Raw genomic sequence first — 25,331 nt, 5'->3', positions numbered from 1 at the left:
TTACGGCCAATATAATTAATCGATCAATGTGATAAATCGATTAATTTTTATCGATTATTATTAGTAACTGATTAACCCCATTGTCCGTAATTTATATTATATACTAGCTGTCTTTGGTGACTAGCTATTCACCTGGATTAAAGCTTTCTGCAATTTTTAATTAAATCTTTTTTTATAACTTGGTTTCATAATAGCTTCTACAGCAAAATATTCTTAAGCTTCAGATTTTGATGGTCATATAATTTATACTATGAAGGAAGGCTTACACTATTCTCTTCATTGCATTGCATATATCTCTAATCTTCTGTCAGCTCCCATAAAATTTGATATTCAAAATAAAGCAGAAGTAATTAAAATTTAATCAATACAAAAACTTTTTTAAAACCCAATGTATTTTTTTAAAGATGTGAGTACAGGAAACAGAATCGTTCAGTTTTGAAGGCTTATGTGTATTACCGAATATTTTTTATAATGTATGCAATATCTCAACGAATTATTTAATAAAAATTGCTCTGGTTCATCATAAAATTCGGTTTTGAGTTTACTTTTTAAAAAAGGCTTAATTGCCTTGAATAATAACATTTTTTTGTACTAGTCAAAAAAATTATGCAATCAAAATTTTATATAGTCTTTTGGCCCTAGGGAATCATGTTCATTAAAATATTTTTGACATTTCAACTTTTAAGTAATAATAATAATAACAATAAATGTTTTTATCTTCTGTGACCAAATTTGATCCAACTATGAATATCAATACTTTAAGACAATCAAAAGTTTGATAATTTTAGACTATCAACATCGGGAAATTCCGAGTGCTAACTCACATAACTTTTTTGAGTGCATCGAGTTAGCGTTTTCTCGAGTTAACGTTCATCGAGTAACTTATAAACTGTAATTAAATAATTCTAAGACACTATAATTTAATAAAAAATTATTCATAATTCGCAAACATTAAGTGTTTCTGTAGCTACTTAATTGAATCAGTAAGAAAACACATTTCTAAAATGAAAAGCACTATTTAATTAGGCAATAAAAAATGCATGACAGTTAAGGGGTAATAATATAAGATGCAATTTTTTTATGTAAGATAATTTTATTTTTGATTAAAAGCAGTACTGGAGTTTCAAAGGCATTATATGGGCGGAAAATCAAGCGGCCAACGCGTGAATTTGACTAGAAGCTGAACTAAATATTCAATTCCGACGATGAATATATTTTTTTTTGGATTAAAATATGCTGTTCTACTCGTATCACTGAGGTATAATGTTTTATGTTTAATTACAGAATGTAAATAATCAACAATTCAAAACTGGTTTTCACGCCACGAAGGCATGTGAAATGAAATAAGGACAAGTTCTAAGAGTCGTCCTTTTGAACAATATCAGATAATCATTATTTCGAATGTGCATATTTTTAGGAAAATGTGAAGCCGATTTAATCTAGTTTCTTGGAAATCTAGACGAATCCAGATTACTGAAGGAAAAAGCTGCTGCTGGGAGTATAAAATTAGTGAAATGATTTTGTCTAATTTGCGCATTTGTTAATTCCATCGATAAGAAATATTTGGAAACAGTAATTTAGAAAAACCGCGAAATAATCAGAACCCAGCAATAAGTATTTGGTTTTCGGATTTATTATTATTATTATTTTTTTTACTTTGCATTTTTATCGCCAAAATGGCTAATTTTTTAAAATCTCTTTTTATATAAGTCGATATTTTTTTATTTTTTTTAATCTTGAAAGTGTCAATTCCGTGAATTAGAAATGAAGTCATAATGATCGATTTCATAATTAAAAAGCTTCACAATAATTTTGAATTCAGTAAATAGTTTGCAATAACCAATGTATAATATTCAACTTCAGTTCTTCCCGTTTACTCTTTTTAGAGAAGCTTATATCATTCAAGCATTTATTTTGTTCCAAAAATCTCAAAGGCTTTTTAAAAAAATTCATTCATTGATTCGCGAAGCTTCGAATTCGATATGCTATTGCTTTCACGTTGCAAAATATCTAGTATCCATTGGCTAACTGGAAAGAGGGGGAGAGACTCTTTTGCATTGGCTATGAAAGAAAAGCGAAGATCAAGTTTATTAGTTATATAGGTATCGTGATTCTAGCAAGCCAAACTGATTCCTAGACTTTAAACACCTAGGGAAAAAAAAAAAAAAGAATATAAGGTCGTTCCCTGGTTACAAAAAAAAGTATTACGAAGGAACCATTGAACATAATATTGTAAAAATTTTATTACAGTATAATCGTCCAATTTTAAGTCCGACAGATTGCGCTGTGATGCAAAAATAGTGATTCGTTTATCAAAATTGTGTCTATGAAGGGGAAAATTCAATGTGTTTTTAGACTCTACGAATTCAAAAGAGTCATTACTGCTCAGTGTCAGTTTTACAGTTACCTTAGTCGTGATCTTAATAGTTTTAAAATCCAACAAATAGCTCAGTGAAGCAGAAATAGGGATTTTACATTTGATTATCAAAATGGCATCAACGATGGGAAAAATTCAATGTGTTCTTTAACTTTACGAATTGAAACTGGCCATTACTGCTCAGTGTCAGTTTTAGAGTTGCATAAAGAACAGTGTTTGCAAGGACAATCGATGATAATGATACACTCAAAATAAAGATAACATACTGTGCCAAGTATGACAGCCGAAATGTTGGACAATACTTGGCGACAATTGGAATACCGTCTTAATATCTTCGAGCTACCAGATATGCTCAATTTGAAATTTATTGACATTTATCGGTTTTACTGTTAACTTTATTAACTTCTTTAAGATATATCGAAACAACCATATGTCAAATTATAATAATTTTTCATCACCAGAAGAATACTTTATGACCACCTTGCATAATAGTTAACTTTGTAAAATCAGTCGTTTTTTTAAAAATATTCCTCATAATTAAATGCACTTTTAAAATAAAACAGTGGTTCGAAAAATCTTTATGTAAATAGCTGGTATTTCGAAGGGGTTGAAGGTTATCAAACTGTACACCGGACCTGACGCATTCAGTGGATTAATGCATTAGTTGATCAGATTGCCAATTTCAAAACTAATAGAAGTATTTGCAGTTTAGTTTCAGATAAATCTTGTCTGACTCTAAACAGTAACGTTATAGTAATGCAGACTTCTTGAACTTTCCAGGCAGTGAAAATGGGTTCTGATATTTCACTTGTAAATTCTGTACATTATCTCTTATGAAATAGAAGAAAACAACATTATCTCTGATGAAGTAGCTTTAGCATTTTGTTAAAAAGATAGGGAAAAAAAATCTTATCAACATTCTATCCATTATCTATGTTATGTGGCGCTTGTTTCAAACTTCAAAAAAAAGTTTAGATTATGGATTTAGAATTGTCTAATACCATAGAGCTAAAAATGTTTTTTAAAGAATCGCCATTTTTCCTTTGTTCAAGCATAGAATTGGCGGTGGAAGTACTTATTGATTCAGCTGCACGTAGTTCAAAAATGAATCGTAATGCTAATTGTGGTCATTTACAACTGCGCATCTTTTCAGTTAAAAAAATGATTTAGTACGATTGCTTTGGAGTTCATATCAGTTATTTAGATTTTCGAAATCATGTGTCTTTTATCTTTTTGTAGGAATAAAAAAAGCATATGGAAATATTATTACCGTAAGCATAAACCGACGAATTTCAGTATGTGATCTCTAAAGCCAAATTGTAAATCTGTCAAATTTTGGCGACACAAATAGTAGCTGCGGATTTCTATTCCATATATAATGTTTATTTATGTATGTCATATATAGATGTTTACAATGTCTGTCGATTTTTATCATTTATCATATTTTTTTCTCTCATCAATTAGTATTCTCTCTTTAGTTTACGCACAGCTAACAGCCACAAAAATGTAGAATGGTTGCGTCTGTAAATACCAACGTTTCTCTATAAGTCCAACCCATTTATTTTTAGATATTTCTGCTCCTTTCATTTAGATATTATTTTACTAAAACATTAAATATAGCTGGTTAAAACGTGACACGGATGGGATTCTTTTCGGTGATCTCTGGATGTTTTGTCGTTTCCTTCTTTCTTTTTTTCCTCTTTTTCTTCCATCTTGTGCTCATCCAACTGGTTAGGTAACTCAATGTTATCTATCCAAGCACCAGGGGCGCAGGATGACATTATATTATGTCACATTTTGGATCAGATCTTCTGCTTATTTTTATAATCTAAATACAATAACTCAACAATGTAGTGGATGAATTAAACGAAATCTGCTTGATAATCTTAATATACAAATCCTAATGTAGTCGAAATTCACTTTAATGCGCCCTTTGTGTTTGTTGCTAATATGACAACTCGAATAATCAAAATGAATAGATTACATACCAAATAGTATACATGTATTAAGTATAAAAGTATAATAGTATACATGTATTAAGTATAATAGTATACATGTATTAAGTATAATAGTATACATGTATTAAGTATAATAGTATACATGTATTAAGTATAATAGTATGCATGTAATGCATGTATTAAGTATAATAGTATGCATGTAATGCATGTATTAAGTATAATAGTATACATGTATTAAGTATAATAGTGTGCATGTAATGCATGTATTAAGTATAATAGTATACATGTATTAAGTATAATAGTGTGCATGTAATGCATGTATTAAGTATAATAGTATACATGTATTAAGTATAATAGTATGCATGTAATGCATGTATTAAGTATAATAGTATACATGTATTAAGTATAATAGTGTGCATGTAATGCATGTATTAAGTATAATAGTATACATGTATTAAGTATAATAGTATACATGTATTAAGTATAATAGTATACATGTATTAAGTATAATAGTATACATGTATTAAGTATAATAGTATGCATGTATTAAGTATAATAGTATGCATGTATTAAGTATAATAGTATGCATGTAATACATGTATTATAACAGTGTACATGTATAACAGTGTACATGTATAACAGTGTACATGTATAACAGTGTACATGTATACATGTATAACATGTATAACACATGTATAACACATGTATAACAGTGTACATGTATATGTATAATAGTGTACATGTATATGTATAATAGTGTATTATGCATGTATATGTATAATAGTGTATTAAGTATGCATGTATATGTATAATAGTGTATTAAGTATGCATGTATATGTATAATAGTGTACATGTATACTACATACAAATAGTATATATGTATTAGTATCTATCGACCCCCCCGGGAAAGGACCAAAATGTATACTCGATTCTCTTTTCTATAACCTGAGGTTAAACCTTAAGAGCACGTCAGCGTATTATGATAAACATACCAGAAAAACCACTTGCTGAAGAATGCGTTTGAAGACCTGAAGACTGACGGCTAATGGTGACCATTTTGAAGAATAGTCATTGCGCCTATATTCATAGATAAGTTATTTGTGTTCAGTTAAACGATTCCTCAAATATCTTTGCAAACTCTTTATAATTCTACTTCTAAAGAACTTGTAAAAAAAGACTGTGTAGTTAAAAGCTTACGATTTTTTTAATCCGGAAGAAATCCAAAGGCAACCATTTATATAATTATATTTTTTAAACAATGCAAGTCTCAACGTAATCGAATCATTAGCACTAAAGAAATTTGCATTTTTATTTCATTAGTATGGGTTACTGAGCAAGATAATGATCTGGTGATCTTGGAGATGCAAGTTCCTTGAATATTGACACTGATGCTGCGATTGCAGTCATCTTATTCCATACTTCATTTTTCTTTTTTTTTTCTTTTGAATTTTTTGATACTAGAGATATTATGTTATAGGTATCTCAAAAGCTATTATCATGAGTATCTCATATCATTTCTTATTTTTAAAAAAGTTCATCGATTCTTGTTATTGCAAATTGATATATTTTTTTTAAGAATCGATTTTTTTATTTGTGATATGACAATCTCGCATTTCGATGGCATTCTGGTTATCTAAAACTAAGGGTGCTGATTGTTGAATTTAAATTTATTTAAACAATAAATGAAAATATATGTAATAAATAAAATTGCTGTGCATTAATGTCTGTGCTTATTTGAATCAGGTACTCGAGGAAACATTTTTTTAAGGCCCTCTTAGTTGACATCATATAAATATTTACTATAGCTTGTTTAGAAAATTTTGCATTTAAGTTGTATTGGTCTTCAATTTTTTTTAAAGTTTTCTTGCAATTATACGCTAAATTCGAATCAAAAAATATACGCTCATTATGCAGTTTAACAGCTGATTTTGGAGTTAATGCAACGCAATTGCAAGTGGCAAGATTATGGCAATAAAAACTTAGTTTGCCCCGCTTATATAACAAATTTGTAAATTTCTACGCAGGAATATTGTAATTTAATTTTCTGATTTAAAATAGAAACTACGTTGCGGTTTTCGTATTTTGCTCGCATTTATTTTTAAATTTAGTTTGTCTTCATTAAGGTTGTTCGTGCGAAAGTGTTTTTTTCTGGCTTGACCGAACTTCAAATGTCAATTATATTGCATTGATTTTTTTTTCCATAACATTGTTAATCTGTTTTTAGGAGGTGGTCCTTTCTCTCTTTTGAATAAATGTTTAGTAGCATGAAAATTATTTGCATCTTGATTATTGAAGTCTATTTTATTCAGCGTTATAAAATTTTATTATTTTAATTTATTAAAATGTGAATTTTTAGAATAAAAGCTCTTTGTATATCCTAAATGTTAATGTGAGAAATGGAAGTCTTGATAAATCATAGATTTTAAGACGTCATGATCAAAATAAACAATGCATACTGTCTTTACCTATATAAATGAAAGTTCTTAAGTAGTTTATACGCTTTAGAAATCCAAGCTGCTAAATAGATTTTTTTCGAATTTTGTTCACAGTTATTTTGAAACACAAAAGTATTGAATGAAAACTTTGTAAGTAAATTAAATGTTCCTATTACAAAATCTGTAAAATGAGAGTATAATATATTTTTTAATTTTCTAAGTTGATTCCACTTCCAATAATTTAATTTCATATTATTCTTTGAAAATTACAAATTGTGCATATAATAATAATAATAATAATAATTTAGAATTGTCTGACATTTTTTGTGACGTTGAGTATTTGAAAGTTTTCTGATGCAATTGATATTCGTATTTTAATTTAAAATAAGGTTGCAGACGATAATATTATTTTGCGTATTGTAATATGTTTTGCAAACATGCAAATATTTTCATCCTGAATGAAACTAGGGTATCAATTACTAAAAAAAATTGATAAATGTAGAATAGATTCTAAGAGCGAAATTCGAGATCTTCTGTGCATTTAACAATTGTCTTCTATATGCGCATGTGAAAGTTTTGTAACTTTTTAAAAATCTATATAAATAAAACTGAAATACCGGAATTTTTCTGCCAAATTGTACTATAAATCCAGATTATTGAACTGGTTTTCATCAAATTTCGCACACAAATATTATTAAGCATAAGAAAGTTTTTTAAATTTTTTTATGAAGGTTCCATAACAGTTAATTAATTACTTTTTTTACTAAAAATCATGTCTGCATTGCGCATGCAGACAACATGGCGAAACTCAAAAATTGTTTTGTAAACTGAATTTAAAATAATAAAAACATGGGCAGAAAAATTATAAAATTTATTTTGGCTGATTAATATTAAAAATATTTCTCTTTATTTTAATTTTTTGTGCATTTCAAAATGGATTCAAAATTTGAATACTTACTTTTAACGGTCGTTAAAGACTAAAATTCGCTTTTAAAAATGGGTGCCTTCATATTCAAAATTGTAAGCGTATTCAAATTGTCATTCGCAATGTAAACTAAATTTAGCTTTATAATTTTCTTTAGAAATTATTAATGACTAAATGGAAAAAAAATAATCTTTTTGCAGTTTTTAAAAATTGTTTTAGATATGTTTTTTGAGAAATTGCGAGTTATTTATTTTTTGTGTGCAACGGATTTTTTAATTAGAATATAAAATTGAGAATGATATAAAGATTTTACGCGTTGTAATACCAAATAATATTATCAGAACTTTTTACTTTAAAAATATGATATGCTTATTTGATGTGTGGTGATAACTTTAAAACTTTTCATATTTTTAGCAAAAATTATTGATTTTGTGATGGCTAGATTAATTTTAATTAATTATGAACATGAAAATTATTCCATCCGGAGTAAGCAACGTTGAGTAATCAGCTATATAATATAAATTCTATTTTACAGACCGAATGAACTTGTAAAACAGCTTGATTATTTTTTATTAATTACAAGGGGTGTTCAAATGAAAAGGTACGAAACGCCGTAACAACGTAACCGTTAACATATTTACCTGTGTCGCTATGGGAGAACGTAGCGACATATCTAGGGATGCGATTCGAGTCTCCGGCGTAGATCGGAGCATGAGCGGGCGCCCGCATGCGCAAGTGAGAGCAGAGGCTCTTATAAAGAGTGCCGTCGAATTGATGTGGCAGTGTATGAGTATAGCACATTCCTCGAGGACAGAAAAATCATTAACTCCGATGTATACTGTGAGACACTCCGAAGACTACATAGGTCTAAGAACAAAAGACAAAGGCTATTCACGGAGGGTGTGGTTCTGTTCCATGATAACGCGCGTCCACACGTCTCCAGGATCACACACGCGGAATTGACCACGTTCAAGTGGGAACAGTTCGGTCATGCACCCTACAACCCGGACATGTCTCCCTGCGATTTTCATGTGTTTGGTCCCCTGAAAAAATATCTGAAAGGGAAGCACTTCAGATTCGTGAAGCACTGGGTCTCGTCACGGCCACAGGAATTCTGGGAACTAGGAATCCTTCGGGATCGTTGTGCTCAGGCCTACGGTGAATAAAGTCTTCATTTATACCCATATTGTCACTTCGTATCTTTTCATTTGAACTCCCCTTGTACGGACATGAAAATTATTCCATCCTGAGTTAGCAACGCTGAGTAATCATCTATATAAAATAAATTCTCTTTTATAGACCGGACAAAATTTCACGTTTATGCAATTCTAATGCCAATACTTAATGACATGATTTTGATTTCCTGTTCATGCGTGCAGAAAGGCTGAAAAATTTGCGTGTTTCGTACTTTTATCTGCTTATTTTGCATTCGGTCTGCAAAGTATTTGATCTTAAAAGATTTTCGTGACGTAAATTTCCAGCACTCTTTAGCATCTCGGTATGAAATGATGTGATAAATGTGCCGGCTTAAAATATTAAAGAGACCAAGATATCCGCTCGGTTGAATTTACAAACTCAAAGAAATACGAATTATTTAGATCAATGGTCTAATACTTATCGTGCCGTGCCGACTTAGCATGTCGGACGATTTAAAAAAGAAGTCTCCTTTTATCGCTTCATTTATTCTTCAGTGATGCGTTAGTAGGGATTTGCTCCTTCGAGATGGGGGTTTTTTGTAGCTTGATTCTTTTGACATGCTTCCATTTTTTTTTTTTTTTCCCGAACGATTGATTTGTTTTTAATGCCAAAGATAAATTCAGTCGTTACGTTTTTCTACAAAATCTTGTTTCGAATTTTACTTATTTTTATAGTTTAAGATTTTGCTGATGTGATTTTTTTTTCTTTCAAATCAGTGTATAAAAATAACTGAAATAAGTTTTTTCACCTTTGGATAGTTGCTAATTTTAAGGCATTGAGTTAGTTTTGGCGCAATTTATACAGTGAGTGGATTTTTTTTGTTAAGGTAGTATCTACATAATTACGTCTGAACAGTTGCTAAACTAAAAAAGTTTTGATAATTGTTTCTTTTTTTTACACTTATTTCGTGATATACCATAGTCATCAAGAACACACTACTGTGAGAATTTCTGTGATAATATTTTTAATACCTTCAGGAATTAATTATTAATTTAAATTTTATAGGCATCATCTGTTTGTGATTTAAAAAAATTTCTGATTAGAGGATATTCCATAAATAATAATATAAAACAGCTGCCTTTGACAACCAGTGGTTCGTTGGGAAATTGATCATGCTTAATATCAATTAAATCTTTTATGCATAACATAACGTTCATGACTTTCTCACTAGAATATTTTAAAATATTAAAATTGTGACATATCTTAAAGACGTTTAGTTAATAGCTTTACATTTGGTCAATTTATTGTGAATATGAACTTTATTAAGGGAGTCGCCCCAAGACACCACAATGCCTTTGAAAACTTAATGCTTGAGTATTTATTCTGTTTGAAATTTGCACGATGTCTTTGGCTGTAATGTAATTTCACTTTCCGATTCCTTAATGCAAAATGCACAAATAATTGAATATAACCTTTCTTCTTTAGCTTCTTTTAATAATTGAAGAAAACTATGCAATCAAATAGTGAATGAAGCTATGAATGTTGTTTCAATTTCGTAGCAAACTTAAAATCTAATTTTGAAAATTCTGCATAAAATCATTTTTAGAAAATTGTTGAAATTCTTGAAAAGTTTTCACATCTGTAATGACATTGTTAAAAAGTTAATTTAAAAAAAAAATTATAATGATGTAAAAATTGGATTTAAGCACAAAAATTTTCTAGAGTTCCCTCAAAAAGTACCGAAATCTCGTTTCATTTTTAATTAAGATCTTAATTTAAAAAATAATTCCGAGTTGCACATACCCACCCCTTAAGAATGTCTGTGCTAAATGGGGTTTTGTTGTACTTTTGCGACTGCTCTGATGCAATTTAATTTGAAAATATTTAGGTTCGGAACGAAATGTAAATTACTGCGCTGTAAGACAAATTATAGAGATGTATTTATCATATTTTTTTCGCTAATATGTGGATATAGAGTTATAATCCAACTCGCCTTAAAAATTGGATGATGCTTTGGCGATGCCTGTAGGCAGTGTCAGATTGAATTGGGGTCGCCATTGTTAGGTTAGAAATATTTGGAATTAAGCCGAAGTGTGCGAGGTTTTACGAAATTTGGCTATGATTTACAATATTAGGCCATGCAGTTCTTGAATGCATCATAGAATTCTTTTAAATATGGTGCTTATATAATAGACTAAACCAATTTATCATACAAAAGGAGTTTCATGAAAAAATATGCATTGAATTTGAGTTGCATGTTAAATTTCAGATCTATGAAATTTTACAAATATAAGAAAGTATGTTTATTAGCATCAAAGACTACCTATATTTTTTATCATTCGTATCTTAATAACTGCAGACGATAGAAATTGGGAAAAAAAATGAAAATGAAGAGAAAGATACAATGGAATTAGAAGGATTGATGCAACCTATGTTTTAGAATTCGTATTATATAAAAAATAATTTTGATGTTTCTTGATTTCCTAATTTGGCTCTTTGCCAAATCAACTAAGCAATATAAAGTTTTTTCCTGCGGATCGGAAGAAAAAATCAGCAAACTCATTAAAAAACAAATAATTAAAAATCAGTGAAAATATATTTAAATCATTCATCTTTAAATCAAAGAGAATAACTTGAATATTGAATAATATCCTGAAAAAAAATTGTAGAAAAATAATGGTATTAGAAAGTCGGAGGCATAAATTTCAATTTGAATTCTTTGAATCTTTTTGGAGAAAAGTGGCACTTTTTTAAAATTTACCGAAAATTCATTAAATTATGACAAGGTGCAAAAAAAAAAAAACTTTAAAACGATAATTGTTTGTTTTTATCGATCATGTTTTTTCTAGAATTATTGAAAACGATTTTATCAAAAGAAAAAAAATATCCAAAATAAAAAAAAGATATTCAATTTTTCTGTAAATTATTTTAAAATTCTAACTTTAGACATCCATTAAATCACCATTATGACTACTTGTATATCAAATTTCATGGCTATAATTATTTGGCCCCGCAGACTCGCACTTATATATGTGCATTAACATTTCCTTTGATAAAAACAAGTGCTTGTTCCGATGTTCTTTTAGTTGTATTAGCTGTTGTGAGTTTTTCTAAGTGCATATATTAGAAGTGATTATATTTCGATAGAATTTCGTTTAACTATCGAAGCGTTAACCAGTGAAGCAAAGCGTTCGAAATGACATTAAATTCCGCAAAGTCTTCTGGAAGATTGCGTCATCCGCAGACATGCGTCGGAAGATTTAGGTAGATTACGTTTTTTGCGTGCGTGTTCTCGTTTCGGGTAATCTTTCCAACCGACCTTAGTTGACCCGCAAAGTTCACGCCGTACCCCCGTTGTCCCCGAGGGCCCGCCGTGTACCATTTCTGCGTTTCTTTTCAATGAAGGTGATGATTTTCGCGACGAGTCGTTTTCGTAATTCTAGGAAGTATTTGCGTCACATAACCTAGTAGTTATGTGTGTGTGTGTGTGTGTGTGTGTGTGTGTGTGATTACTTTGATAGTTAGTCAGTGTTATTGCAAAACAAATTTGTGTTCTTTTGAAAAATTGTGTAATTTAAAGTGTTCTCTCCTTTCTGCTTAGCAAGCATAAAAATATTTTTAAATCGAATATTGACTTACATTAATTTACATTTCTAAGCTTTGTTAAATTGCCAAAAATTACTTAAAGTATAGTTTTGGGTATTAAAGGAGACTAACCTTCAATCCATAACTTTATAGCATGATAATGTTTCGAACATAACTCATTACTTTTTTTATATAAATTTATTCTCATTTTCATCAATAATATGCACATGAAAAATGCTTTAAATTAAAATCTTATCACGCAGGCTTATAAACATATTTACAAAAACTATGAAAAGTTTTTTGTTGTAAAATTATTTAAAACTGCTTTTATAAAAGTTGTTCAAATAAAAAAAAATCGTGAGATAAAATTGGTATAATTTAAAAGCTTATTTTTTAAAATATAAATGGTTAAAAAATGGGATTTGTCCAATAATATGCTCAGAATTTATCCAGATAAAAAAAAAGAAACTTTTTATTAATTTTTAATTTAAATCTGAGTGTGAATTGAAAAATCTTTTTTTAATGACCTGTCCATTAAATATCTACATTACAAAGTTGGTACCTCTAGGCTCAACAATCTGCCTTGCAGAGGTTTAATTTTCAACATTTTTAATAACGCAGTTCACAGTTTGATGATGGTATGACAGCTTATAAACATTATCATGCTATTTTTCTTTGTTCACAATAAATAGTATATGAAATAATGTACTTGAAACATGACGGCATCAACTCATGCTCACTAACTTTCTGCATCGATTAAAGTTTGAAATTTATGATTAACATTGCAATATATTGCATGCCGTTACATAATATGGGCAATTACATGTATTATGCTGCTGTGATGTCATTTGAAACGCTTCCATTAATGATTTCAGCAAGCGTATCTGAAGAATTTAGTTAAATTTAAAGACAATTGTTGCGTCAAATTATATTACTATCTACCTCATGCTATAATTATGAAAAGAATTCATATTGGATAAATGTAATTTTGTACTGATATAGTATTTTCTATTTCAGAATCTACAAATATGTCAAACACTTCAAGTCACAAAGACATATCAGAAGTAAGTTAACTTTATACACATTTATTTCATTTGTTGCATGCTCGTAAATATATTTTGTAATCGATTTTATATTAACTTCCTGATGTACCAGATTTTTGTTCGTATATATATTTTGCTTTTCAGTACACTTTTTTAATATCGTCAAAATTTAACTGTTAGATCATTCGTTTAATTAATTTTTTATTCTATTTTAGTGGCGCCATCTGGAAGTGAATTTTCAAAATAACCTAATTTTAAGATTATTTAACATTATGATATTTGATAATATAATTATAATGATATTTTAAAAAGATTTAAAATATTGTTATAATAATATTTTAAATATTATTAAATAATAAAATATCAAATTTTTAAGATTTTTTAAAAAAATATTATAATAATAATATTTAGAAAAAGGTTAAAAAGTAGCAAATAATTAATATAAAAATTCTATTTTTTTTAATTCCTTGATAAAAACAGTTATTGAAAAAACTTTCTTTCATAAAACTAGAAAGTAAAAAGACATTGTAGAAATAAATTCACGATTTGAAAATTCCATATTTAATCCATATTTTTTAATTTTAACAGTTTCTTTTATTATCTCGGCCATTTTAATAAAAAGTGAACCTAGTCGAATTGTCAAAACAATAGTCGATTGTCAATCAAACCGAAACTGACAGGTTTTAGTTGAGCTTCCAAATTGTCCAATATAATGAGTTATTTGGAAAGTCTCCGCCAATTTTGGGGATAGATTCAAAACAATTTCTTTTCACTAGCAATGGAATTTATAAGATAAGATATGCGTCAATTTATTTGATAATGATTCGAAAGCATTTAAGAAATGTCATTATGCCGCTGTCCTAGAACATCTTTGGATTATCACTAAAAAAAATAATCTGACATAATTTTCTTATATATACACATGCAAAAAGAATATAAAGCTCTAAATTTTATGAATTTAAGCCTTATTAGCCTGAATTTAGGCTATGAATTTAATATCATGTCGTTTTATAAATACTTATTTTATAAAATCCGTAACTTCAAAAGTGCTTTTTACGAAATCAGAATTGTTGTGTAATCATAAAATATATTCTATATTAAACACATATATAATGTAAGAATTATTTTTTGAAATCAGATGGAAGTTCGACGATAAAGAAGACACTTTGCATTTTTAAGTTCGTTTTATTCTCTTTAATCCATCCCGGGAAGGCATAATTTATTTACAAGAGGAGACGCGGACAAGGCACGTCCGCTCTCTGCGCGGAACAACAACAACAGAAAACACAAGAGGAGAGGTAAAAGAGAAAGAAACAAATTATTCCTGTCTTATATAACATGAGATCTCGATATGGATTTCTGACACATGTCGATTCTGGCATGAATTTCTTACACGTTTCGACCTTGACACGAGAAACAGAGGATCCTTTAGAAGAATCTGTTTACATCAGCGATTCTCAATCCCTTCACTCGGTACGTGATAACCACTGACACAGTCATTTTTACAAAGCTTCAATTGTATTAATTAGAATTGAAATACGAAAGTTTTTTTGTGGAATGGGTAAATGAGTTTGTTTAGAACATCGAATTTCAAATTAAATTAAATACAGGTTAATTATATGTAGTAATAAACATACTTCTAAAAAGTAGGTAAGATTTTAATTTAATGCACTTTTTTTTAATTTAATTTTTTTTAATTTTTAGAAATCCACATCTGGTCCTACAGTTTTGTTCTTCTGGATATGGAACTGGTTTGCAACTCTTCCTAAAACTATAACAAACCTATACACTGACATAAAGGTGAGTACATATTTGCAAATGGAAATATTACTTTAGCTCACACTTACAATTCTTATGAGGATGAATCATTTAATGAAATTCGAATTCTGTTGCAAGCAAGAGATTTAAAACGTTACTTTATTTTCAAGAGCTGCTCCATTTTCTTGGCGATGTTTTTGTAATAAAAAAAAAATGTCTTGATTTTTTCCCCCCATAAAAATTTGATTTATGACATTCTATTTCATCACAGTGGCACGGCCTGGAAAATTGATGTTTAGAAAGGGGGAAAAAATCAGTAAAATTTTATTTTTGAAAAAAAAAATCGCATGGACTTTTCACTTTATTTCAAAGTAACTCGTGATAATCAAATAAAAATATGATACAATATTAATCTACATATGTATAAACATGACTGTGTGTACATCTTTTATACAGATTTATGATTTTTTTCCCTTATGTTATTGAAATTTGGTAATCGTTCTCTTCTAGATATGAAGATCACTGTCAACTTAAATCCCCCCCCCAAAAAAAAGAACATTTAGTTATAAACTAATTAAAAATTAGTCTTGTTTGATGTTTCTCATCTTTTATATCTCGAAAATATTATAATTCGATAAGGATTTTTGATGCTAACCGATTTCAATTCCATGCGATATTTTTCTATAATTTTTAATCTTTAATTTGATTTACATTCTATAACATTGTTTTTGTTATGTCGAAATCCAATAGCTTTGCTCCATCAAACCATTCAGTCGCGTGCTTTTGTTAATATTGAAAGCCGTTGCATTCTTTGAACATTAACTCTGAAATTTTCACTTAGACTTTTATTTTGTAGTATTTACAATTTTTTTTTTTTTTTTTTTTTTTTTTTGCACCCTGAATAATTTGTAGTGGATTGAATCCCTTTATATTTTTCAATCTTATAAAATAACAAGATAAAATTTTAAATATGTGCATTCTATATAAATAGTTTAAAAGTTATTTATGTGAACAAGCTGGTCACCAAAGGTGGTTAATTTTTAAATCTAAAAATTATATGGGGTACTTAAAATTGCTGTATTTTGTTGCTGTTTAGTTCAACTATTCTATTAGTTGTATAAATGTTAAATTAATATTTTAAGGGTCAATTCAGTCGAAGGAAATTAATTTATGCTTAAAGAATATTTGCTTTAGTTTGGCGCAATGATTGAAAAGGATTACCTGCAACTTAGCTAAAATATTCGTAAAACTTAAAGCATCATAATTAATTATATCATATACGCTTTCATATCAGAAATTTGCTATATTTCGATATATTGCCGAGTTTATTTTCATGGCCCGACAATAAGTCGCCATAAATGCAAAACGTCGCCAAGAGAAGTTCGCAACCATTTATTATAATGGAACTTAATGATCTTGGCGCATTCTGAAAATCGCCTAATGAATACAAAGGTCGTAAAAATAACAAGTCTCATATTTCTTATCTTGAGGAATGATGCAAGAATGAGCATCGGCTTATTTTTTGGCGAGCCGTTGTACCCTGTTGGTTTATTAACGGAAGGATCGAGAATTCAATTACACGTTTAATTTCTCAAGATTAGACATTTCCCCATTGCCATGGCGGAAAAATTTGGAGCAAAAGCATGACATCTCAAATATCTTCATTTAACTGCGTTTCAAAATGATGAGGTCCGTCAAAAAATGGCTAACTAAACGAATCTACTTAATTTCATAGCTGATGACTTTAACTCTTTATTCAAGTTTAATATATTCAGATACCGCAAAAAAAATATAACATTGATAGAATTATGTTCCAATTGTGGTGTATTCTACCAACTTTGAAAACATTCGGAAAGGAGAATCTAACTAACTCTAATCTCTGTTCTTCCTAAAGAGAATGTTTTCCCCCTCTATCTCTGTGTGTATGCTAATTTTGATAGAAATATAACATATTTTATATTAGAAATCTTACGCCGTTTTGCTCATTGTGCTATGTATATCCTTATTTTTCTGTCTATTTCTTTATATTCTTTTTTATTCTCATAATGTCATCACAGAAGCAAAGAATAGCAATATTTAAAAATGGGCACACTTAAAAAAATGCACCATTGTTTAAACTTTAAAATAAATCTTATTTGTAAACACAGAATATCATATGATTTTACTAAAAGCATTCCTTACAACGAAACCTATTTAACATTAAAAAATAAGCCGAAGGTTTATAAGTTGATCAACATTGAGAAAAAAGCTTTGATGAAATAGTAGTACCAACAATGATAACGATTTCAATTTCACTTCATATATCGTAGCCAAAACAGGCTGAATTTGTTGAAATCAATTTTTTAAGAAATTGGTAACCTTGATGCCTTTCGAATTTGAAGGTGGTGTAAAAATTACTTTTGTGCCATTATTTGCTTGGAAGTTATGGCGGGAAAACGCCAAAATTTGGCTCAGTTTTTAATGAAATAATTATGTAATTAAAATTTCAAAATATTTTAACCAAAATATTCATTTACTAAATTTGGTAGTTTTAGTCAAACAGTCGATCCTGTCAAACAACAAGCAGATATACATTCATCTTTATTATTAGCAGAGAAGAGCCGCCATTGGCGACCAGTAGATTCTCCTGGAATATTGGTTATATTTAAGTTAAATTTAATTAAATTAATAATTTAATTAAATCGCTTAGACGCAATTACATATCCATGATTTTGTCAAATTATTAGGCATAAAACTATATTATTTCGATAAGTCTAACAAATATACATGTACTTTGTGTACATGAATTTTCCTAATGGTGACCAATTCCATAACATTTTAGCGCTCTTATAATTATAAAAATGTGGTTCATCCATCTTTTAAATTTCACGATTTATAACTTCATTTTTTTAAAATTCTTTTTGTTAAATTACAGAATTTTACTTCTTTAGCTTATAACAATAAAAAAAACCAGGCCATCAAATATTTGATTAAACAATGAAAACGGTTTGAATTTCAAGTTACAATGTAATCTATAGTTTTGCAAAAATATATTATTAAAATAAAATGTAAATATTTAAGAAGAATTTGTGCGGCAATTAAATTTGTATCATTAAAAAACAATTTTCAGAACTTTGAAATGATGTAAAATTCATTTTTGCAATATTTTCAAAAGTCAGCGAAAAAAAGTGCTAAAATACAATTTAATTTTTATCTAATGAAAATTCTAATGAAAAAATTTCAAAAAAAATTGCTTTCATGTGAACATTTTCTCCCTCCAAGATAAATATTCTTTGAATTTGTTAATTATAGATCAAGCGATCTATCTTGAGCGCCAACACATACACATTCATCATTATTATTAGTGAAGATATTATAAAAATTACTCTAAGAAATGTATAATCAAATAATAATTTATTCATTTTTTTGTACATATAAACGATCGTGAATAGGACTTTGCCTATAGAATAGCCGCCCTATTCGGTATGCATGAACTGAACAGGGACCTTGTTATGCGCAGAAGCATTAATGTGTGTGGGTGGAGCTAATTGTAAGGGGATGAGGGAAGGCACCACCTCATATTACCTTTGCACTATACTGCACCGAGCCACAATGAAGAAGACATACGCCGCGCCTGGTGCCCAGAGAACATTTCAGCTTTTCCTGGTTCTTGATCAGATTTTATCTTTAGCATTGCAAGATACTATAGTTCTCAAGATAATTATTCCAATTATATTTACTGTATATTATTATTGCAAATTATCATTTTTCAAAATTTACTGATGTTCCATTTTATCAAGGAGGATGTGTAAGTTTTTGTATTCATCTACGTTTAAAATATTTTATTGGTATGTAATAAATTAATAAAAGTTAATATTTATATAAATAAATATTAAAATTTGTAATAAAATAAATGTATTAATTTTTTTACTGCGATTAAAAGCACTGCTGTTTCCATGAGAACAGATTCTTTATCTGAAATCGAAATAAAATGTAAAAATTATTTTATAAATATTAATTTAAAATGTCTGGTGATAATTTGTGTTATTCTGCCTGTACTTAAGTTAGATCACGAGGGAAATCGTAATATATTAAAAGTGTTTAATCGAAGAAAAAAAACCATTTAGTGATTTTTAAATTTAGTTACCTTTAAATTTAACACATATTCTCTTAATTTTCATTAATAATCCCTTATCTTTTAATCATGCCCAAATCGAAAAATTGCTAAAAATAAGCAATTCAATTCAACATAAATTCTTGTTTTGGCTCTTTGATTTGAATTAGTATAAATATATTGATTCTTTTCCCAACAGAACGGTGATCTTCTAGCCAGATTTACACTGTTGGATGCCATGTTGCAGTTCATCGTAGCTGTTGCTACGTCGTGTCATCCTCAAGGTAACTACCCAGCTTTCTCTCTCTCTCTCTTTGCCTTTCAAGATTTTAAAGGAAACAAAAATTACTTGCTATTATATACAATTGTGTTTGTATATATATATATATATATATATATATATATATATATATATATATATATATATATATATATATATACAAAGTCTATCGCATACAAAGAGAAAGTATTGTAACTGTGAAAAAATTAGAATTCGAGATTTTGACATTTCAGATGCCCTTGGACTGTACAGACCTGTGCTGCACCCGAAAAACTATTTCTTTTTTTTTGGAATCCTTTAATTTATATCAGTTTTTATACTTATAATAAAACAAAAAAAATATTTTGAGCTTAACAGATGAATTTTATGTGTAGTCTCGATACCGAATTTGTAAATTTATTGTCAATTTAAAAAACTCCAAGAACTGGAAGTTTATCTTTCTGGTTTCCGAATACAAAGTGCACTGACCGATTACAAAATGTATATGGATGAAGAAAAAGAAAAAGAAAATAATTATACAAAATACGATACAATTAGAGTGGACACTTTGTATGAACATTTTTGTCTTAATAAAAAGAAATATATTTTCTTGCTATGAAAGATTTTTTTTTCAAAAAATATTTAGTTACTAAAGCAAGTGGTATTTTTTTTTTCTTAATGTACAATAATCTTAAGGAACACAGTGTACAATAATCTTTAAAAAAATTAACTTCAGAATTGATTTCTGAATACGAAAAAAGCTATTTTTTGGAATTGTCTGTCTCTCTGTGAACGCAGTAAGTCCAAAAGGTAACTAGCTACAGACATGAAATGTATGTGAATTTGCATATTTCTATCAAATTTCCATCTTTAGGAAGTTTATTCGCCAAACCGTGCCCATATGAACACAATAAATCAAAAATTAAAATAGTAGGTAGATGAAATTAATTTAATCGATTTATTATTAAGAAACGAGACAAAGGTTGAGCAATCTTTCAGACTTGTATTTCAGTATCAAAATATCTTGTTTCGATAAGAAATTTGACTCCATGAAGCAGTGCCAGCATTCGCTTTACCGTAATGGAATGATTCCCCGTGAAAATTGTTTTTTTTTAATTCCTATAATCGTGAGCTAAGCGCATGCGCTATACCCGATTGAATTTGGTGATACCTGTTCTGACTAGTCGATCGCTGATATTCATCGCTTACGTTCTGCAGGAAAAGAATAACTCATTCATATCTGGAAAATGGAATTTATTGAAGGTATTGGTAGATCTAATGTGAGCGAGATTTAAAGCAATGGCGGGTTTTTGACTAGGTAGTTGCCAGGTCCATTGACTGAAGCGGGGGAGATAAGCATTTGGAGTGAAAAAATGTTATTCACCTTAATAAGTACATTTTTAAAAATACAAATGTTATAAAATGTATATTTACATTGAATTATTAAAATGATTATTAAATAAACTGAATTATAAATAATTTCTTATGATTTATATAGTGGAATATTAGTTTTTCGTTAAGGTGGTTATATCATATGCCATTTGATAGGTTCTGCTAAATAATCACTTTTAATATATTTGCTTCGGGCTTGTTATCTCTTTGTAAACTATCGTAATAAATAAATGATTTTATATATAAAGAAATAATTAATAAGTGCAATTAATTTTTCAAGAACTTGATTCTTTTATTTTAAAATAAAAATGTGTTGAAATGTGAAAATAAACTAACGACTTAATAAAAGAGATGCTTCGTAATATGTACTACTTGGGGCCATAAAACGCAGAAATCTGCCACTGAATTTACCAATACATATGTGATAATAAAACAACGTAGAACAGATGAAATCTATGTTCTTTAAAATTTACCTCTTTTTCTATTTCAAATAACGATCCAATTTAATTTTTAAGGAGTTTTAATTTTTTCAAATACATTAACTTGAAGGATTTTTTTTTTTTCAGAGGACGGTATGGGAGGAGATGCAGATGAAGTAAGTAAATTTGATTCTTTGTATATATTTCTGTGCAAAATTTGAATTGTTGCCATGTACTTGACATTTTTAAAGAATAAGAAATCGTTTTCAAAAATAGCATTCGCCAAAGCAGTGATTTACAAAATCAACAGCAATCAGCAACAGCAGTTATTTATAATTAATTGATTAAATTTTGATTATTATAACTGATTAAAAACAATCTGAAGGAACATATTTGTATTCGTTTAAATGCATTTAATGGATGGTCAATTTCATTTTTACTTTCATTATAAGTAATTTATTGAAATAAAAACGCGGAACAATGAAAAAGGTGATAAAAAATAACATAATATAAGTGTTATGGTTATATTAAAAATTTTCATAAAAAAATTCTCCCACAAAAAATAGATTTTGGTTTATGCTTCTATAATAATTCAGAACAGATATTGCAAATTAAAGTTATTGTATTTGTCAGCGTATACAGCATCCGATTCTTAGTCTAATTAACTATTGTTTCATGCAAATTCCAAACAAATTTAAACACATACTGTGATGTTTGACAAAGAATTCTATTCTATCTATTGTCTTCTTTTTTCTGATGCAAATTTTCTTTTTCCAGCACAAGGCAGAGAATGACAAGTCCAAAGATTTTCAAGTATTCGGAGGTAAGATATGATATGTTTTTTCAAAAAAACTCATTAATACAATGATCAATATTCATCTCTTGTGAACTGTGCTGATACTCCCACCCCCTTCTTTTCATTCATCACAAAAAGTTTTCCAATGCCTCTCTTTCAAAGTCATATTTTTTATACAATTAAACCTACAACAGTTGTAAATTCAGGTAGTATGTGTGTTAAACAAATTCTTTCGACATCTTGTGTATTCAAAATGTATACCTTTTTCACTATCGCTGCTTTTACTATTGGCTGGTGCTGTAAGATTAATCCAATTCTTCTCCCGTCATTTTTCGATTAATTCTCCAACTTTTTGAGTTTCCTTACCTAAAAATCTTGTAAGAATAAATAAAAATGCATTTTGCAGAGTATATGTTGCCAAGGCAACACGGCTCTAATACTAGTATTAGACAAATTAAAATAATGTGCATATACAAAATTGTTTTCAACTTATTCGCGCTAAACAAGGGTTTACTGTATTGCAGTTATTGAATTATTTGTTTTCAGTGTTAAACACGTTCTAAGTTCCATTTGATTCGATAAATACCAATAATTAAAAACTATGCAAAATGATAAATAATTAAGATCTAAATTGTTTTTTATTATATAATAGAATGTGGCTAATTGAAGTTAAGGGGAAAACTAAAAACTTTTCCAGTTATCTAAAAAATTTGAATTTAAAAATATCAAAGGCTAAAAATGAGTGTTACAATAGAAAGAAAAATCACTTTTAAACTAAAAATTGCAGTTATAAGTTTTTTTTTAACAATGAAAATCTGGCACCTAATGTATTTAACTAACAAAAAAAAATTTAAAAATAAACATTTGTTTTGTAGTTTTGACTCCAAATTAATTGAAATAAATTATAATTATAGATGATACTTGAGTATTATATTAATAAGAAATTTAAAGAATCAGAAATTTCAATGTATTTAAGGATAATATTGAAAAACTAGGTTTACATACGATTTGAAATAAAATTATAATCTGAATAAAAATGAAATGAGTTCATAAACTGTTACCACATATTGTAAATTCGTCCTTATTTTATATTGCAGGTGCTGGCAGAACGCTTCGTTCTCGAACAGTTGCTGCGAATTCTTAAGACTTATATTTATATTCAGTCATGAAACTTCTCCAATATTAATGCATTTATCTCATTTACTGCTTTCAATTATAGATTCATAAAAAAAGTATTTTTAAGGAAATAATGCCCTGTATATAAAAGCGAGCAATCCTAGATTAAGAAAATGAATTTAGCTGTTTTAGAAATAAGATACTGTTTAGCTTTAAAATTTTTTAAAATAATTCACCTTATACTGATACTTTTGATAATGTTTCTTCACTTTATGCAGTATCTTTTTCAAGTAAATGCATTTTTTTAATAAGCAAATAGATTTTAAAAGCACTTTCTTTTTCTTTTTAACTCTCCAGCTGTTATAATTTTTTTTGTAGTTATTAATCAAGGTCTTTTCATGTTTTACCAATCAGCAAATAAAAACAGCAAGATATTAATATATTTTTACACTTTTAAATGATTGTTAGTAAATAGGTAGTTTTTAAATTGATTGTTTGTTATATTTCTTCTATATCTTAAATGTATGGAAATTGTTACAAACCATGATCTTTGTTAAACAATATCTACTAACATTCCATCCTTTTTGAAAAAAAGTTTCTGTGATAATACTCCGCCCGAACACCATATGCATCTCTGTGAAATTTAGTCTATGATTATTACTGTACAAGATTATATTTTCTGTTTTGAGAAATTGTTTTTTTCAGTTTCAGTTATGTTAAATAAAATATTAAATGTTTACATTTTTTTTGTTTTTTTAAAAATTGTTTTAAAAATAACCTTCTTTTTATTAAGTATAAATCGTAAGTTATTATTTTATTTCTAAAAAATTATGCATATGTCTTGGTGCAATAAAAGCTTTACAGATTGCTTCAAATGTCCTTTATTTTCCCCTATCTAATTTTATATTTTAAGTATATTATCGCATCTATATTTAAGATTTCATGAGTCTGAGTTTTTTTTTTTTTTTTTTTGTAAATTTTAATCAATGCATTAAGGTTGTTTTTATACAATAATTAATTCTGTAAAGCTATATCCATATAATGAAATACTTCTTTTGTAATACTGGAGCTGATTATTTAATCCAGTTATTTTCACATCAGTGAAATAATAAAATATCATTGCTCTGTGATTATTTCTACAAAGAAATATATTCAATACAGAAACATGTTTCGGGATAGGTGTACATGAGGTAGGAAATAAAACAAATCCAAAACTATTTATACATAAAACATTTATTTTCATCATGTTATTTTTTATACAATATTAAAAAATATACACAAAGTTACAGAATTAATTCTAAGCTGCTTTCAAACTCAACTAGAAAACATTGGTAAAAACAGTAAACCTGAGAAAAGTTAAAACACCTGACAAATGGCCATGATAGCTAAATAATACACACAGAAGTTGGGGGTAGAAAGAGCATTGAGGGAGGCCAACTGAAAACGTCTGGTGCCCTTCGAACCAAAGATGAGGTCCATGTTGAACTGAAAACACGCTTTAGATGAGACAATGATGGTGACGTTGTTAAAAATTCTAGAATGACAACACGCAACACATGGACAGCATCATTGGAACACAAGAAAGAAAAGAATTTAAAACAGGAACAAAACTATATTATTTATGGCAGTCCGCAAAACTGCATGCATATTTGAACTTTCGTGATTCATATATTCGTGGCACTATATTTCAAATTCATAAATACAACGGACAAAATTTAAATAAAGGAAATAATAAATACGTCTTTGTTCTTGAACCACTGAGTCGGAAAATAAAATTAAAAGGAACCAGCACACAACTTAAGGAAGCTGCTGCAGATCAGAAAGCAAACAACTAGAATCTATGTGAAAAAGAAAAAATCAACTGGACGTAAAGAGAAGAAATAAATGCTGTATAAAAATTGTAAGTAACAAATATTGCAAAAATAACAACAAAAGCCATAACAAAAGAATTCCAAAAATAAATTTTAGAAAACATAAACAATTCACCGGGAGAAAGAATAAATTTTCTTAAAATAGGAGAAGTAATAATTAAGACCAA

General features: G+C 28.4%; 1 protein-coding gene across 1 annotated transcript in view; it reads left to right on the top strand.

The window, feature by feature from the left end:
* LOC129988013 (uncharacterized) overlaps positions 1-24,161 on the top strand; it is a 62,141-nt gene extending 37,980 nt beyond the window's left edge. The window contains exons 2-7 of the mRNA XM_056096085.1: positions 13,435-13,481; positions 15,165-15,260; positions 19,511-19,595; positions 21,529-21,557; positions 22,159-22,204; positions 23,275-24,161. Coding sequence (XP_055952060.1) covers positions 13,435-13,481; positions 15,165-15,260; positions 19,511-19,595; positions 21,529-21,557; positions 22,159-22,204; positions 23,275-23,321 — 350 coding nt within the window. The 3' untranslated portion in view covers positions 23,322-24,161. The remainder of the gene's footprint in view (positions 1-13,434; positions 13,482-15,164; positions 15,261-19,510; positions 19,596-21,528; positions 21,558-22,158; positions 22,205-23,274) is intronic.
* Positions 24,162-25,331: the final 1,170 nt, after the last annotated feature.

Source organism: Argiope bruennichi, chromosome 10 (assembly GCF_947563725.1).
Source record: "Argiope bruennichi chromosome 10, qqArgBrue1.1, whole genome shotgun sequence".
NCBI classification, from domain to species: domain Eukaryota; kingdom Metazoa; phylum Arthropoda; class Arachnida; order Araneae; family Araneidae; genus Argiope; species Argiope bruennichi.
This window is presented reverse-complemented; position numbering and strand designations above follow the sequence as displayed.